This window comes from Lycorma delicatula, chromosome 1, assembly GCF_047948215.1.
Source record: "Lycorma delicatula isolate Av1 chromosome 1, ASM4794821v1, whole genome shotgun sequence".
Taxonomy (NCBI): Eukaryota; Metazoa; Arthropoda; class Insecta; order Hemiptera; family Fulgoridae; genus Lycorma; species Lycorma delicatula.
The window spans coordinates 288,048,130-288,067,630 of record NC_134455.1 but is presented as its reverse complement, the minus strand read 5'-3'; the positions used below and the strand labels follow the sequence as shown (position 1 = coordinate 288,067,630).

Below are 19,501 nucleotides of genomic sequence, written 5' to 3'. Positions count from 1 at the left end.
CTACAAAAAGTATATGTCTGGTATCACTGATACATTTTATAAATACTCATTTTTGTATTATTAATATCATTCCAATGCTATATTTACTTGAGTTATATATAGTACTAATGAATCAGCAGAAATCAGAATTAACACAAATATATAAATACTTTTACCAATGCCTTCAATTTTTGTAAGCAGAATGTGGTTAATTTATCATTACTAAAACAAAGGTTTGCAATAATTTTTGCTATATAATTCCATTTTCCCCATAAACAAAGTTATGATATTTTTGTTTTGTGCATGTGTATACTCATACAATATGTATATATATATATATATATATATATATATATATGTGTAGGTGTATCATGAAGTTCTCCCACATTCTACTCGTGAAAAGTTGATATAAACATATGTTTATATAAAAAAAAACCATATGACTGCTTCATTTGCGAGTTACTGCTAGTGAAAAATTTCACTCAGATTTCAGATACCCCGGTGAAATGAGGTCATACTGAAATTTTTTGGACATTAATTAAGGGGCAGAATTAGTGATTTCTTAAGGTTTTTGCATCAGGATTCCAGATGTAAAAAAATAATGAGACAGTTCACAACCTTTGGGAAACAGATTCACTACCTGGCATTCGTACCAGCTACAAACCATCTGTCCAACATGACGCTGTTATTGTTGAAATTATTATCGATGCAGTCCAGATGTCAGTACACATTCTAAGTGGATCGAATTTCTCATTTGATGGTTTGTAGGACACTTTAACAAAACATGTTTTACCCTTATCATAAACAGCCAGTTCATCATCTACATGCAGGAGACGGAGTGCTTTGCTTGGAGTTCTGCAAGCGAACATACTTGTAGAGTTGTCAGTTTGTATTCCACCAATGGAATACAAACTGACAACTCTACAAGTATGTTTTGTTTACGAGGAAAATTTTACTTGAGATGGTGTCAATAACTTACACAATGAGCATACATGGAAAGAAGTAAATCCTCATGTAACAGTGGAAGGGAATTTTCAACACCAATTTTACATCAACGTATGGTGCGACCTTCTTCACAATCAGCTGCATGGATCATGCATAATGCCTGGCTGCTTAAATGCATCCAAAAACTATTGCTATAACTTTGTTAAAGAATTATGTCATTTTTGCTTTTTTTGGAGCAGGTTGACTCTTTTCAACCCATTGTTTTGACTGCTGTTTTCTCAGGAGTGTAGTAATGAACCAAATAATTATCAACCATCACAAATTGAAGTAAAATTCCACTGGATTGCACCGAAAGAGTTCGAGACAATTGCTTGAAATGTTTTTTCAGTACTGTTTTTTGTCAGACATGAGCAAATGCAGCACCCATCTAGCACACAGCTTGTTCATGCCCAAAAAGGTTTGTGAAAAATACTGCGCATGCATTCTGATGACATGCCGACAGATGACTAACTCGTTCACCGCCACTTGTCGATCTGCCAAGACAATTTTATGCACTTTTCCTACCATTTCTGGCAACAGTCACTTCAGAAAGACATCCTCTGGTTCACTGCTAGTGCGTGTTTGAACCATTTAAATTCAGTAACCCAGTGTTTAATCATTGTATGTGATGGAGAAGAGTCTCCCAATGTCATAACAAGTTCTACTTTAATTTTCTTTGTACTTAAGCCCTTCAGAAATAAGTATTTAATAACTGTATGAATTTCCAGTTTTTCCATTTTCTAAAAAAAGCCCTAATTCTCCACTTTGATGGACTATAAATACTAATATTTAAATATTTAAATATTAAGTGATGCAGCAAATTTTATAGTAAAATAATGAAGAATGAAATCATGCGATACTGTCAAGAAGTTAAGTGTACTAATGCCATCTCTACATGAGTCCAGGAAGTTCTGACCCCACCCTCGTATGTACACACACGCATGTGCACTCGCATGCACACACACACACACACAAACACACCATTAAGCAAGTTGTCATCAAGACGTTTCCAGAGAAAGAATATTTCATTAACTTTCCAAGGTTATTTATACTGTCTTCTTAAAATACTGGTAAAGTAGTATACACTCTTTTGCAAATCAAATCATTCTTGCTTTCATTTATCTTGTAATGCTCTTCTAAAATGTTTGCTCTGTTTATTATAACAAATTACAATTTAAACAAATAAATCTCCAAGGCCATAAATTGACAAAAAATTTTCTTTATAGAAAAACATAATTCCTTAATAAAATTAAAGTTGCCAAAGTTTCATAGTTTTTTTACGCAGGGACAAAGTAGTTGTCAAAGATAATAGAATTACAAAACAAACCATTCAGAAGAGGCTGCTGTGAGCAATGTAAACTAATTACAGTGTAATCCCACTATAATGCAGTTATCAGGGGACTTATGTGACACCCGCATTATAGGCGAACTGTGTTATTTCGAGAAGTAAATTTTAAATTACAAAGGGGATCAATTAAAAAAATAGGCAAAAAATCAAGTAATAATGGTTTAATAGAAAAAGCCAATACATTATAATGTGCACTTCCTTCACTCAGTTTTTACAAAAACCAAAGGTACATACACTCATCTACAACATTAACATCACCGAGTCTAACCTTTTTGCGATCAAGTCCGACTGTTTCATCTACTGAATCAATAAAAGAATGCAATTTATCTTGTTTCACCCAACCACGTATAGCAACTTCAGGATCACTGAATTCCCAGAATAAACTGGCTTTTGAATGAATTGCCTTAACCTTTTCAGTAATAACTAATTATTCCTTAACAGAATACGTTTTTCATTTAAAAAACATGTTAGGCAAATACAAAAGTAAACAAACACTACAAAATCTAATAAATTATCCAATGTAATAAAACTTAACGATATTGACAAACACAGTAAAAACAGCCCTGAATAAATCACAATACGTAATAACATTCAGACAATACGAACCATATACTGTGCATTATACAAGCAGCACATTGATGGTTGGGTCACATTGATGGTCACTGTTACAGGAAATGAGTCATGTGCAGTATATCATAACAATTTCTTCTATTACTGTATTAGAATCATAGTTTAGTTTTATTGAATCAAGTTTTTGGGAATTCCAAGGCTTTAAAATTGGTCATGACTAATTGACAGATATTATACTAGACTAAACAGTTATTATACTAGAAGCATATTGTTGACAATTTCAAAGGATTTATGATAGATTTTACACTGATATCAAATACAGTGATAGGGTGATTATCATTTCTTCATCCTATTTGTTTATTTTTTTGGATATTAAGATATTTTTTGGGGGACAGGTTATAATCTGCATTATATCCATATCCGCAGTATATCAAGCCATGTTATAGCGGGGCTGTACTGTATTTCACCTCTAGACCACAGAAAAATAAGTATAATTCTACATATACTTATTGTTTAGATCAATCAGGAACTATGAATCTGAAAGTGAGAATGCTGCATCTGAGTAAATAAAACAAGTTTCACATCTCCTGAGCAAGAACATCTGCAAGCTTACACACATACAGATCAGTTTTAGAGTGGTTTTAAAATAGCATATTTTGTTTATCTTTTTCAATAAATCTTTAAAATTGGCCAAAATCAGTAAACAAAAAAGTAAATGAAGTATAGAGAAAAATAATAAAGAGCTAAAATCTAAGACATACTATAAGCATTGCACTTAAGTTTTATTCCACATTTGATGATTGTGTATTTTTTATTTGAACAACATCATATTTCTTTTCATATATTTATAAATATTATAAACTGCACCTGATAATGTTAACTGTACTGATCTATTGGGACCATTTAATTAAGTTTAGTTTTGATCATTAATATTTTAATCTAACTTTATACCTTTATTTCAATTTTCTGAGAATAGTTTTTCAGTGATAAAAAATTTACCTGTACCTATAGATACCAATGTAGTTTCTGTTTCCCTACTAAAAAAACCTTCAACGAAATTTTTGTTGTAAACACATTAAATATTTTGCTTTATGTTTTTATCAGAAATAATTTTAAAAATAAATAAATTATTTTTTTTAATTTCATGTTTAATTTCTCCTTTGTTTATAAATCATATAATAAAAAAGCTTTATACATTAATTTACTTTTATTGAATAAGTTGGTTTTTACTTAAAATAATAATAAGAAAGAATTAAGTGAAATTTCTTGAACTAAATAAATAATCATAGGTAAGTCATAATTTTTTATGGAAATAAACTTTTGCTTTTATTAATTCATCAATAACACATGAAAAGTTTATTTTAACAGAAATTATAACAAAACATTTATTATACAGGAAAATTACCTTCAAATATTTTGAAAAAATCCTAAATTTCACACACCACTTTCTATAATTTATTTGCTGCAATAGATGAGTTCCAAAAATTAAGAAACCAGGATAGTATGTCAAAATATGATAAAAACTATACATGTAAAGATTGATGATGTAAAGATTTAAAGATTTATTATACTTAAAAAAATATACAGTATACTATTTAAAACCATAAAATTTTTGAAAAACAAACAGAACAAAATTTTATACGTACAAACTTTTCAAATTGCCAATCGCTGTAACATAGTGGTAGCTTGTCTTGGCCTTTCATCAGGAGGTCCCGGTCAGGCATGACATTTTTCATATCCTACAAATAACCATTTTCATATTTGCTTGCACAAGCTTCTTTGTAAATTTCTGTGAATTAATTCATCAGTAAAAAAAAAAGAAAAAACTACTAAAATCATTGAACTTAAATATTTGGATGTTTGTTATTTCAAAATTTTACAATTTTAAATAAGTTTCATTGACTGTCTGGACAAAAAGATATTAAAATATTTCAAAAACTGTTAACCACAAGTACATTTTTTACCAATAACATAGAATATAAGATGTATTAATGCAGTGACAGATTGCTCATAAGAAAAAATTTACAGAAGAATTCAATGAAATTAAACAGCAAACAAATAATTACATTATAAAACACAACACTAACAACTATTAAAAACATTGTCAATAATGAAAATGAATCTTTACTGACAGGATTCCACATTTTTAAAAATTGGATTAACAAACAATGAGAGAAATTGTAAGCTTTATTAATGAAGATAGTCCAGGACATTAAATAAATATTTTTTTTGGCAGTCACTCAGATATGCATTTTTTCACTCACTGAGCAACACAAAGAGTGAAAAACTTTTATAAAGGTAGATACACGGATATTGGTCAACTTTGGGATTATCATTTTAATCCCAAACTTTGGGATTATCATTTTGGGATTATCATTATGGATTTTATTGCACTTTGAAGGGTTCTTTATATTTTATGTGGCAGAGCAAGAAAATGTCATATTTCACATATGGCATTATTCCATTTATCTGATTCCATAGACAACTAACTAATTTTCTTGGTCTACTCTTTTTTATAAATTTTAAGCAGTAACACAAAGACCCTACGACTAAAGGGTCATCTATTGAAATAAATGAAGGAGAAAAACTCTAGAAAAAAAACCTTAATTTCAAACAATAAAATCCCATTCAGAATCTTATCAAAATCATTTGAAACACCAACTATTAAAGTGAATTAAACTAATCAAAGGCAATTGTATTTTGTAACAACCATTAAAAAAAATGTGTTTAATAAACTGAAGTAAACATATGAAAATAAAAACTAAAAAATTCTTGTAATTTTCTCACAATTTTTCTTTAAATTTATACATAATAATTCAAAATTCAATTTTCTTAATCCATATTCAAACACCTTACACATATGATGTTACTTTGAGAATTTTTTGTTTTATATCCTCTTGTATTTACAGATCCCTTTTTATTTATTTCTTCATAATTCTCTCTTCATCTTCCTTTGATTGACTTTATCTTTCAGGCAAAGAATTATTTATAGGCTAAAATCACTTATTTAAAAATGTTACATCAGCAACATTACCACATATATTCAGATCCAACAAACAAATCTTTAAAATATGTGACCAATTAAAATTATAGATTAATTAATTAAATTTTTTATTTACAGAAAATGCTCATTTTGGAGCAATGTTACAGTGTATTATTATTAAGTATTTTATATATATATATATATATATATATATATATATATATTTATTCATTTATTTATTTATTTATTTAAAAAGATATCAAAGATTATAAAAGGCAAATATGAGTTATCAGTTTAAAAACTGCAATATAGACAGACTGGATGAATGAGAGGTTCAGCCTATGGACCAGACAGGTATTCTGTTATGTACATTATTATAATGTTACTAGTTGGCATTGGTAATCAGTCACTTTGAATCATTAGTTTTAATCACATTTTTAGTTAGATTAATTATAATATTATTTTTAAAGATCTTAAACTGGTTTACTTTCAAATTTACAATCATGTCAAAAATCAACAAGCAACTTATCTAGTTTTGACTTTTTTCTGTTGAAAGTTTCAGTCAACTAAATAAATCTTTACTTAAATTGAGAAATACCACTCAATATTATTAGCAGATGGTACTAATTGTAATTTCAAAACAAAATACAAAACTAATTGGTGAATTCCTAAGAACAGAAAACTTTAAAATATGATACTCACCAACATTAGTAAGTTTATTAAAAATTACTGTTTATTTTAGCTGCTAGAAAAAAAAATTAACAATAAAATATAGAATAAGATTCTGTATTTCACAATCTAAAAAAAATTAAACATTAAATTGACAAAATAAACTTATTATTAAACAATGATTAAAATCAGAATAGAACTATGTTTAAAATTAACAAAAAAAAGGAAAAGAAAAAAAAAAAATATATATATATATATATATATATATATATGCATGTAAACATATATTTTACATGTACAATATACAAAATAAAACAGAGATGTTTTAGTGTACGGTCCCATCTGAATTACGGTTAACAATTAGTACCATAATAACCAACTATAGATTTTAGTCTTAACACTTTAAAAACTAAAAATGTTTATCTATTTCTAATCACACAAGGCATAATGCACATTAAATAATTGTGTGTAACGGTATCATTTAACAGTTTAAATTTCACTAAACTGTTGCATAATGCATAGCAATTAGGATGTGAAAAATTGTTTTACATGTCACCTACCTAAAAGACAATTATAAGCATTACATGTAAGATTCATTAGCATGTATGATAATAAGCATTACATCTAAGATTTATCATATTATAAGCATTAAATGTAAGATTCATATAGTTAATTGAAGTACCAAATGGTAATGGATGACCTCTTTCCTTTCACCAATGATTTTCACAGCAGTAATTGTCTTTAATTTTTGTAGCTCTTTTTTTAAAAATGGCCATCTATTTGATATACTGCTTTGTCTGAGAGATGTGAGAGATGGTTCCGATATGAGTTCTTTGGGAAACCAACATTTCCCAAAGAACTCATATTGGAACCAACACATAATTGGTATTTTTTTAAATTTGGCTGAGCACAACGCAGCTGAATCTATCTTTTGTGTGCTCAGAAAAGAAAAAGATAAAAAAAATAGAATTCCTAAATCCAGCAAAACTGACATGTAGTACTGTTATATTCAAGAGCTGAGGTAGATATGTTGTGTCCAAAACTTTTGGATGAGTAGAAAACATGTCAGACAGAGCTTGTAGTACACTAAATTAATCATAATACATGTGAATATGGCAGTAACTAACTATTTATAACAAGATGCGCATTAGTATGGCGAAAAATTTGAAATGGATAAACCAGTTTTTTTAATCAAATCAATATGTAACTAAACTTATTGATCAAAAATGCAAAACTGTATTTCAATCTTGATTAGATCATTATCAACATATAATAAATCATCCTGAAAAGAAAACCTGCACTAAAATACCAGGTGATTAATGTGCTTGTTTTCTTGAAGTAGGTCATTTTCAGATGAAAATTCAAAGACAGAAATTGCCATTGAAGAAACTAACACAAAAGGTTAGTATACCATATCAGACAATTATATTTATCAAGAAGAAAAAATTATATTTATCAAGAAGAACACACACAGAACACTGAAAACTGAAAGTGATGTATAGTTAAACATACTTTAGTCCAAAATAAAAATATAGTAATCAATCGTGTCTGTATTCAAATCCTGTACATCACTATTCACTTTAGTAAATATATCATGATTACTTTTCATTATTCCCATTACTTATGTTAAATGCTAATTAAATGAAACTTGAGCATTTAAGATAATGAAATTCTTATATCTTGTTATTTCAATTGAATCAAATATTTTTTGTCCAAATTTCTACTGAGAGAGCAGTACTTTGAGATGAATATAATAATAATAATAGTAATATTTTACAATATTATTTATTTCCAAAGCTATTAATGTTACGCTAAAAAAATTGCCTTTGGTACACCATTTTTTAACATAATTATCTGGATACTATGGTCAATTATGTGTCCACATAAATCCTGATTACTGATAAATCCCTCAATAGAATCCAGCATACAACCTTCAACATCCTGTTCCTTTAAAATATACAAATACCTCTATTCATCAAGCCATAAAACACATACAACTCCAAATTGCAACAATTATCAGTGCAAAACTAACTCATTCGATATAACTGATATAAGAGTGATTATATGACAGATAAAATGCCTCAATAGAATCTTCAGTTAGAATAGTGATCAGAAAACCGGCCTCCAAAATATTCAATCTTAGATTCAATTCCCAGAAAGAGCCTGGGATTATTTTACTGATTTCATTTCCCATTTTAAAATAAATTTACAAATCATGTCACAGATTATATTCAAATTTATTAGTCTAGGACATAAGAAAATTATTCCAAAGAGAATCAGACAGCAGCTACCTATTTTCTCTAACAGCTTTCACAAAATGTTGGAAGACAGAAATTATTTATCTGTTAATCTGTTAATTCACTTAAATCAACACTTGCACATCATTGACAATATCGAGACATTCATTGGTTATCACAATACAAATATTACTATTAGAATACAACCATTAATAAATAAACCAACTCAATCCAGATGGTAATGATAAATATAAATGGTTTGAGTTAATTTTTATTTTAGCTAAGAACTTACTTATTATAAACAATAATATAAGTAAGTTGGCATTTATATATATATATATATATATATATATATATATATGTATATAGGCAGTAAGGTATGAAAAAACCTTAATTGAAAATAAAAAACTGTGAACACAAATATTTAGCTATAATAAATACATAGAGATTTTAAAGAAAATCACTGAGATTTAGAGAAAACTACAAGGAATATCACCAACCTTTATCAACAGTTGACTAAAAAGAAAAAAAATAATAGATTTATCTCTAAAATAAATGGAAATTACACTTGAACTGTAAGGTTAATTTTACTTCTAGCAACCGTCAAAAATTGTAAAAGATATTCAGTCTAATTAAGTAATTTATTAAAGAAAGGTATACCAAATAAACCCATTCATAAAAAATCATAACACATTATATACTTTTAGGAAATAGATGACAAAGTAGTGGACCTAGTCATATAACTTCCTTATAAAGCTGGTGTAGCTGAATGGTTTAAAGGTATAACTTAAAAAATATTAAAATTACAAGGAATACTAACTAAAATTTTCTAAAAAATCACCATTAGCACAATACACAGAATTAGATTAAACAAACAAAACGAAATTATTCATTTATTTAATTAAATTATTGACAATACCACTTTACAGCTATTATTTTTCATATAAATAAATGAAAATCAAAATACACTTTTACAGAACACAATCAAGCCCACATATAATAAAAATAAATCTCTACTTTATTACAGATGTATCAGCATGCAAAATCATTAGAATAAGTGGCCCCAATAATAAACCTCAATAGTGAACAAAAACAAAATTTACAAAATTGGTGAGACTCACAAATTTTATGGCAGCCTTAGTAGGGACAGCAGGCACCAAAGAGGGGCCAACATAATCAAACTGAAGCTGCTCTGGAGACAATCCTCTTGTATCCTTTGCAGCATCTTCCAGTTCCTTCTGCATTTTTGCATTTCTATGCCTGCAAAAATGTTAATTTAAGAAATAAAATAACAGAAATTCTTAACATTAGAATACAATTAAGAATAAGATATGTATTCATAAAGAATTATTAGATGAAACAAGAGGGGAAGACTATATAACCTTTCAGTAGAACAAAAGATATTTAGGAGTAAAAATGCATTAAGCAAAGTTATAAAATGTTAATGCAGCAAAAGAAGAAGAAAAGGTGCTTGAAAATCTAAAGAAATTGAAATATTTAAATAATGCTGTTTTTATAAAAATGGAAGGGAATAGATTTTAAAACACAAAAGAATTAAGGAAAAGATTTACTTTGGTAAGAGTTTTAACTAATTTAAAAGATAACTGAAAAAATACATGCAATAACAACAACAATAAAAATAATGCATTTACTATTCATAAAAATTATGCAATATAAAACACAGTCGCACTGAAATATTCAAATGACATTTACATAGGTTAAATTATAAAATTAATTTTGTAATACAATAACTTTTGTTCAGAATAATTAAAACTATCTATAAAAACTCCACTTATTTTCGTCTGTTTAAGAGAAATAAATCAGAGATGTTACAAGTTATCTTTATTACGGGTAAAAGAAAAACAGACAAGAAAGATATGAAGTGCTGTAACATTAGTAGATTAGCAAATAAATGGATTAATAGTAAATCATTAATCTGGGATAATATAAGTTAATTATTACAGTATCACTAAAAACAGTCAATGCCACAAAATAATTAAAAAGAAGCATGAATTCACAGATTGTTTGCAGCAAGAGATAATAAGGGATCTGATTTCATACTTAGTAGAAATTTCATCAGGTTTGATAAGCTGATATGCAACAATATATTTGGCTCAGGGAAAAAGTCAACTGAAAATCATTTTTCCCTTGTGATTCTATCAAGGAATACAAGTTATTTGTAATAATAGATACGAAACTTTCCGAATGACTGGTGTCTCATCTCACGTTGTTTAGAATGCTTTGGTAATGGCTACATAAATACTTATAAAGATTATTGCTTAGAAATTAACCTGAAAAGTTAAGAAATACACAAGTAATGAAATCTGTGAAAAATTACTACTTATCAGTATTTCAACTACAGTTGCTGAAGCAGGAAACATTGCATATAATATTTAAAAAAAACTTTCACAAAACTAGGTTATTTTTTAAATAACAATTTACATAACATACTGAAAAATATTTCATTTAGGAGACTGATAAATTTTCAAATCCCCTCTATAAAATATGACTTTAAAACAAAATAATAACAACGAATCATTTATTTTTTCTGTTTTGTGATTGTTCTGGAGACATCATAGTTATTATGTTATCGTATGTTAATAAATATTTAAACCAACTAAACACACATAGACTACATTCAACAGTTCCCTGTTTTCTTTTATACTCCACACAATGTAGATCATAAGCAAAGCACTTCATCCACAGCCCTATTTCTGTTGCTTTAATTGATAAGCATGTTTTCTCTTGAAACACCACCAACTTCATAATAATATTCTACTTTCCTTAGAATTAATCTATCCTGCTTCCCAACTTTTTTCTTTTCCCTTTTTTAATCACTCAGCTACTCTTTTCTCATTTCTATTCTTTCTTAAACTTCCTATTTTTAACCTCTTATTGTCATATGTAATTGTGTTATTTTTTTCACAATCTTGTTTCCATTTCACTGTGCAGCTGGTTTTTTATCTTATCTATTATATATGGGTTGGTGATTTACCCAAAAGTCTTCTGCACACAATTTCTGTTAAGAGAAACCTAATTAATGTCACAGTAAAACATACCTTGTTTTTTACACACCTTTTTTATGTTATCTTCTTTTGAATGGTCTTAAAATGTTTTCAGCAATATCTTACGTTTTAATGTGGTATAGGGTGGTTTTTATAAAGTATATATTTTTTTTTTCAAACATTTTATCAACCACTGTATTGAATAATAAAATTTAATTATAATACTGAAACCATAGATTCAGTCAATTAAAAGTAAGAGACACTTTCGAAGTATACACTTCATCATCAGCAGTTTAAAATGACAAATTACACATCTATTATGTCAGAATGCCATGCTTTGTCATTTAAAATTAAAACAAGTCTCTGTCATACCAAGGTATACAAAGGAGATTTTACTTTTAAATGACAAATCATGATTTTTCTAGATGTAATAGATAATATAATAGATGTGTAATTTTAGACTGCTGATGATGAAATAAATACTTCAAAAGCATTACAGTAGGCAAGTGTTTCTTACTTTTAATTGAATATATCTGATGATTTCAATATTATAATTATATACATATATAAATGAAAAATATTCTGTTTATGCAAAAATCATTGAAATTCAAAACATTCTAACAATTTTTTGTAGAATTCTATGCTTTGAAGACCATCCCTACACCTCTGAAATCATAACCAAGGTAAAACTTTGGGAAGTGGAACACATTCTTGGACAGCAGAGTAGTTTATGAACTGAAGCAATCGAGAGGAACATGTTGATCAGTTAAGAAGCAGAAGATTGACTATGAATAAGGAATGATGAAAGTGTATACTGATTATAAAATAAAGAGGGAGATGTATCAATATGGTTATACAAGATATTGTATGGTTTTTTTATATTTAATTCTCTCACAGTTATGGAGACACTGAATCTACTATGCTGATTTATAGGTGTTACTAAAAATGATTATTAAATAAATAATTTTTTGAGTTGATTATATCTCAAGTTGACTGATATTATCCTTTCTCTCTTAGCATCATTTCATGGTTTACAGGCTCTTTCACCATTAAGTGCCGCTGGTATCAAATGGGTTAACTCTGACATCATATAGCTATTTACAATCAGGAAAAGGCATCAGGTGACACGCATTTTTTTTTACTTTTTTGCTTAAAAAAATAGTCATTTAGTTGATAGTTGATGTTACGATTTAGAAGTTCATCCTGTAGCATTAAACTACAAAATATATAACCACAAATATATATTTCCCAGTCTTCAATTTGCTCAAGAGCTTAACTATAGTTAAGGCTGACAATACATTTATTTTTGTCTCACAAGGAGGATATGTAGTCCAAGGTAAATAAAAATACATTATTTTAAAAACTGCAATAGAAATTATCTGCTTGATGTACTGTCCTAATAATCTCAGTTAACAGAGTAAGCTATTCAAAATATCCATAACTTGGAACCCAGAGTTGTACATTTTGAAATATGATTTAAATAATCACTATTTTGCTTTTTAATAAACATTAACATATAAGCTGATACGCATTCTTAAATTTTTATTTCACTATTCATGGAATAAATTATGGAATCTGTCCAAAAACATGCTGGAAGGGCGAAAGAGAAGGTAATTAGTAAAACCTAATCATGTATTTGTTTCTACGTACATAAAAATTTTAATTAAGCACCATTGGACTATAGTGTTTTTAAGCGGACATTTTATTAGGTTATTATCAAATAACACTAAAAAATATCATCTGTATTGGCATTTTATTATTTATTTGGTAAAACTGAATTGGGTTTTAAGCACAATGTACTTAAAAACCATGTACCATATTCTTGAATGTAATAAAGTGTAGAATTAGATTATTATCCTGCTTCCAGCTATTACATTTGATTCATTTTTTTTGTTTGATTCTCTTACTTTACAAAAACTTTAACCATGGCCTTGAAAAGGCCCAGAAAAAGATTTTCTGGAGCAGCACCTCTACAAATTTTAGCTATGAGCTGCCAATGCATTAGACAATTGTAGCCTAGTAAAGCAAAGTGTAGCCTACAATTGTAGCAAAGTAGTTAAAGCAATTGTCAATATAACAAAATGATAAATTTATAATATCATGTAATTAAAGTCAATTCAATTTTTTTTTAACATGTAATAACTGAAACTTAAACTAATAAAAAAAAGTTTACTCAATATTACAATATTAAACTGAACTGAACTGACTACCAGTACTGTATTTTAAGCTGACTTATATTCTGTATAAATTAAGTTCATATATATATATATATATTCATATATATTATACAATTATATCAAGTTCATAGTTTTAGTATGACATAACACATTATATAAATTCTGACAAAAATCCAGTTCCTAACACTTTTACTGTGCATCAAGTAATGTTACAAGTAAATAAGTCTATTATCACAACTATCTATTATTCACAACTAACATTAGTAATGAAAGTATTACTGAAAGATATGATAAGAGACACACATTAAGTAAATTTACTAAATCCACTTATACTTTAGTAAATTACTAAATTTATGAAAAAAAAAATGTCTTAACTTGATTTCTCTAAATAAAATGCAAAAATTTGTACCTGAGAAAATTTTCATTCTCTTCATTCAATTTTTCTGCATCTTTTGACTTGTACTTCATAAGTCTCTCCAGAAGTCGAGAATTTTCATCCTAAAACAACAAAGTTGATAACATTAACAAAAAAAAGGCTCTTAGCAGAGTAGCCACAAAATCCCTTCCCATATAAAGAAATAAACATTAATTGTTTGTCATTACTTTGTTTAATATTTTTACACGTAAAAATATTAAACAAATATTTACTTTAAATTATACTTGTGCTCTACATATTCTGCATGTAGTTTTATCACCAAGCTCCATATAGAAATTCTCTTCCATGTTTAAGGATCAAAGTTGTAAAAACAGTCTCTAAACAGCAAATTCCATTTCTCTAAACAGCTCATCAACATTTTTAGATATAAATAGGAGATATTTTCTTTGATTATACCAAAAATTGGAGTTTCACAGGTTTTAAGTCTGAACTTTTAGGTGGCGACTGAATTTCAGAGCACTTACCAATTCAGTCCTTCAAAATGTTCATTTAAAGACACCCTTATTGACTAATTATAATAAGGTAGAGCTTCATCTTGCTAGAAAATAGTATATAATTCCACACCAACAAATTAAAGCTACAGAACAAAATAATTTTTAAACATATTAAGGTATGATATAACACCTCAATGAAAAAAGTACAGTCCTAACAGATGTATTACAGATACTGATACTGACACACCATTATATATGGGGGATGGTCTGTGATTTTCTCATAAAAGTGGGGATTTTCTTTACATCAAAAAAACAAGTTCAGAGATCTATTACTCAGGTAAATGGCACAGCAGAGAAAAAAGACTGGTTTCCATGATTGAACATTGGGAAAACACCTTAGAAGAGCTTTGCAACAAGTTTCTCTTAAAGCCATATTCCGGTCAGAAATTTAATTAACATGAACAGGCTTAAACGTACCCTTTTTCATTTTTTAAAATTATTTTCTGAAGTGTTGAAGAGGTAATATTTAGCTCTGAAGACGTTTTTCTGGCTGACTTAAGAAATTGTAAACAGGATTCCTTAACAACATCAGAGCTATTTATTAACTGGAAGGACATCCAGAAGATTTTGAAATGAGGATGACCCAATGAAAAATACCTTTTTCCCCATTTTCAGTGTTACTACTGATGGAGGTTACTTTCCAAAATGCTACATGAATCTGTATCTTATGTTTTTATAGTTTTCATTGACATTTGTACATTCATGCTCCCAAGCAACAAGTCTTTGCTCAATTTAATATTCATAAAATAATACTGAATAATGTTGATAAATAATATGAATATTCACAAATATAAAATTCTAACAAACCTAGCATTTTTTTAAGCAAATGAAGGCAGCTGATTAATCTTTACAATCACCTGATGAGTAGCCATTATACATTATGCCATGGAAACAGACTTATGGCAATTTTTTACAAAGCTAACTCTGCTAAACTGATATTAAATACTACACATAACAGTGCATAAATTTTATTTTCTTCCCAAGAAGGGATAGCCATCATCTGACTGAAAAATTGTTTCACGTTAAAAACTAAACCACAGATTGTGATCACAAAAAAATATTATTAGTTTCATATCATTATTTCTTGAACTGATTTTAATTTGTATAACAACAATTATACTCTTAGACGTTTTTTGTAAATTTATATTGGCCTTTATCCTAATAAAATGGAAAAGACGCAATAACATAGTGTCCACTAAAAAAAGTCCAATGTCACATTAGGTAACAAATTGCAACTAAATACAGAAAAACGACAGCTTCTTAATGTTAGGTATTATAAGTTATAATTTTTTTTGTAGAGGTATGTAAAGGTACTTGTATGTAAGGCATCATTTTACTTTTTACTTTGACTTTTCCAACTATAGCTATAACAGGAAATATAAATCATTAAAAAATAATCTAAAAAAATTGGTATTTTTTTTATGTTTTGTGCCATTTACAAAACAGAGACATTTACAAAAAAAAATTGTAAATAATCTGAAAAAAAAATTATTCCAATGCTACAAACCTACAAAACTTATTTTTGTCAGATAGACATTTTTGGAAATGTATGAAGTGAGCTTGTATTTGGTCTTTTAACTCTGGACACCATTGACCAATTTTCTTCAAATTTGGCAGAAAGGTAATACTTTTGAAGAAAAAGTTTATAAAATTTTTGCAATAATTGGAAGAAGTGGAGAAGTTTTGGCCAAAATAGAATTTCAAATCTTTACTGGGGCACTTCAGTAAAAAACTTTTCTTACAAAAGTTGAAGTTTTTTGTTGAAGTTGAAAGTTGAATTTGTAAAATTCTCAATTTCTTGATAGGCCTTACTCTTCAGTACTTCTTGAAAAATAAAATTAGCCTTTCTATAAAATAAAAACTTTTTTATAATTATAAACAAATTGACTGAATGTTTGTATTTTTTAAACAACTTTAAAAAGTTTTTTAAACCTATTATCACCACTTAGGAATTATTTTCTTAAAAATTAACTTTACTTTTACTCGAATACTTCCCCTTGAGTATGGAAGCCCCCAAAATGATTTTTTTTGCAATTTCAAAAGTTTAATGCTCAAAATGTATTTTGTTAAACAATAGTCACTAAAATGTCTTAATGCCCCCACCACTGATAGGAAAGCTCACAAAAAAAAAAAATCATTCTAATTTTTATAAGTAGCTTATACCCATGGTTTAGTTTATCTGCATAAAGTCAAATACACCAAATTAACATTCATTGTAGAGCAGTTCATAATAAAGATATTACTTCTTCATTGTTCAGATACACATATTACTGAAATTAATGTTTATAAGATTCATATTATTCTTCAATACTGTGCAGTAAACAAATTTGTAAAATCGAGATTTGTTATATAGAGGTTCAACTCTACTTACTTTTAGATTTATTATTATGTTTGTATCACCTAAGGAAGGTAGTGTATACTAAAACAGCTGTTGGGATTTTTTAAATAATTTTATGAAAATCAAATACATATTTATTTTCTTTTATTTCTGTATTAAATTAAACTATGAACTAAATTTAAATTTAGTAAAGCATGAAAATAAAACATTTTCATTTCATTGTTTTGCTTATGTACACAATTTAATGGGATAGAACAAGGAGCTGACTAGAACAAACTGGTACTGTAGGTATACTTCTCATTGTGTGTGGTGGTTGTCTACATACTAGTCCTGGTGATCTCCTATCTACCTGAATCTTACTCCCTCTTGTTTCTGTTTTAAAATTATGAATAAAACATGCAGAGGAAACATTATCCTTCATGACAGAGCCAGGGCATCCTGGCTCCCCATGACAGACAGGAAGGTCCTGGCATCCTCAGCTAGCTCAGAAAATCTAACTGGGTCATATCTAAAACGGCAAAAATATTAATGAGGAAGATGTGATGAAGAAAGAGGTAAAAAATAAACTTGAAAAAATAGAGATGTATGGATACACAGATCTGTTCTACACATTCAATTCGTTCTAAACACACAAATAGACTTCTCTTTCATTAGCCCTTCACATCTTCTATATTTTTCCTGTAATGATAATAAATAACACAGATTTTACAACCTAAGGTAGCCACATTCTTTTTACATATCCGATATATGAGTCACAAAAAATAAATTTCTCCTGAAGAGTTACAGATCATTTAAGCATAGTGATTAAACTCTGTTTTATCTAATAAAAGAAATACTAAGTTAGATAGTTCTACTTTCTTTTTATTTATATGAAATAAAATTTGTTACATAATTTAAATCAAATTTTTATTAATTTGATAAGGAATTGAAAATAATTACCAAAAGATTAATCAGCAATGCAGTCATATGAAACAGAATTGTACTGCTTTCTTATAATATTTTGAGTATGATTTTATTTGTAATCAATAAAAAATACTGATTCATCTCAAACTAACACTAATTCCCTCAAAAGCTCCCAAAAAAAGTCAGATGTAAAGTATAATAATCTCCCTTGGTTTAATATCTGATTCAACAAAAACCACTGATATCTCACTTCTTTCTTAAAAACTATACAATTGTTAGAAAATAGATCACTAGCAAGAGTATCCGTAAAAAAAAATTCAATTCCCATGTGATTATTTTTCAATAATATTTTTAATAATATTTTTTTTTAATACCTTTGTAGTTTAAAGATGGGCTCCATTAATTTGTAACCGTTTGTTGTCACAACGTTTTTCTTCTGTCGTTTAGAATAAAGCATTTGACTTGTGTCTTTGTATTGGGGTTTTGTTCATCCCAGTATGATTAAAAAGTATTAATATCAGTTGATTTTCACCAGGATGCTTTGGTGAATGAATCTCTTTTATACATATACTCTTGGTGGTAATTTATTTTATAATAATAGTATAGTTTGCTGCAAAAGAACGGAGATAAAAATACTTCAAAAGTATTGACATCAATACTATTTTATTGGATAGAAAATGTAACATGAAAGTTTCAATAAGGTAGCTTTGACATTGTCACTTTTTTTTAATTCTACATGTTATAATTTAATATATCATTTTGTTCTCTTTACCCATCACTTTCCTGTTTACAAACATCATCTTCCTCATCATTATTCTGATTTTTATTTCATCTACTGGTTAATCACTATCGGTTTATGAATTGACATAAATTCGACGGGTTTTAAATTTTCCAACATGTTGTCCCAGTTTTCTGGCAATCTGATGTTTTTATACAAACATTTATTACTTTTTAACCACAACAGTGTCTTGAACCCTTCTACAAATAAATTCTTTCCAAATAACTTTTGAGTGATTTGGTATATTGCAAATAATTATATATAACTCATGTGAGTTATATATAAACAATCTACTCATCCACCTCCTAATTTGAGGCACAGGATTGAAGCAGCTGTCGCTTCCATTATTACAGATGAGCAGGTTAAAGTGTAGGACAGTCCTATAAGTTGTATGAAAGGTGCTTACATTGACCATTTGTAGGGAAAACTATGAGTCACTCTTACATGATTTTATTCATTTTTACTCATTTCATTCATGATTCATAACTATAAGTCAAGAGTTAACAGATATTAAATAGCTTTAAAACCTCGATATTCTTTTTTGTATATCATATAGAATACAGCTTACAATTTTACAACAGGAATATTTATACACTATCT

The 19,501-nt window shown here is 28.0% G+C and overlaps 1 protein-coding gene across 4 annotated transcripts in view; it reads right to left on the bottom strand.

The window, feature by feature from the left end:
- The window catches only part of LOC142332628 (autophagy-related protein 16-1-like), a 129,836-nt gene that overhangs the window by 73,931 nt on the left and 36,404 nt on the right, over window positions 1–19,501 (bottom strand). For all 4 annotated transcript variants that reach the window (XM_075379187.1, XM_075379209.1, XM_075379198.1 and 1 more), the window contains exons 4-5: window positions 14,362–14,450; window positions 9,892–10,030 (exon numbers count right to left, since the gene is read on the bottom strand). In XM_075379187.1, the coding sequence (XP_075235302.1) occupies window positions 9,892–10,030; window positions 14,362–14,450 (228 nt within the window). The remainder of the gene's footprint in view (window positions 1–9,891; window positions 10,031–14,361; window positions 14,451–19,501) is intronic.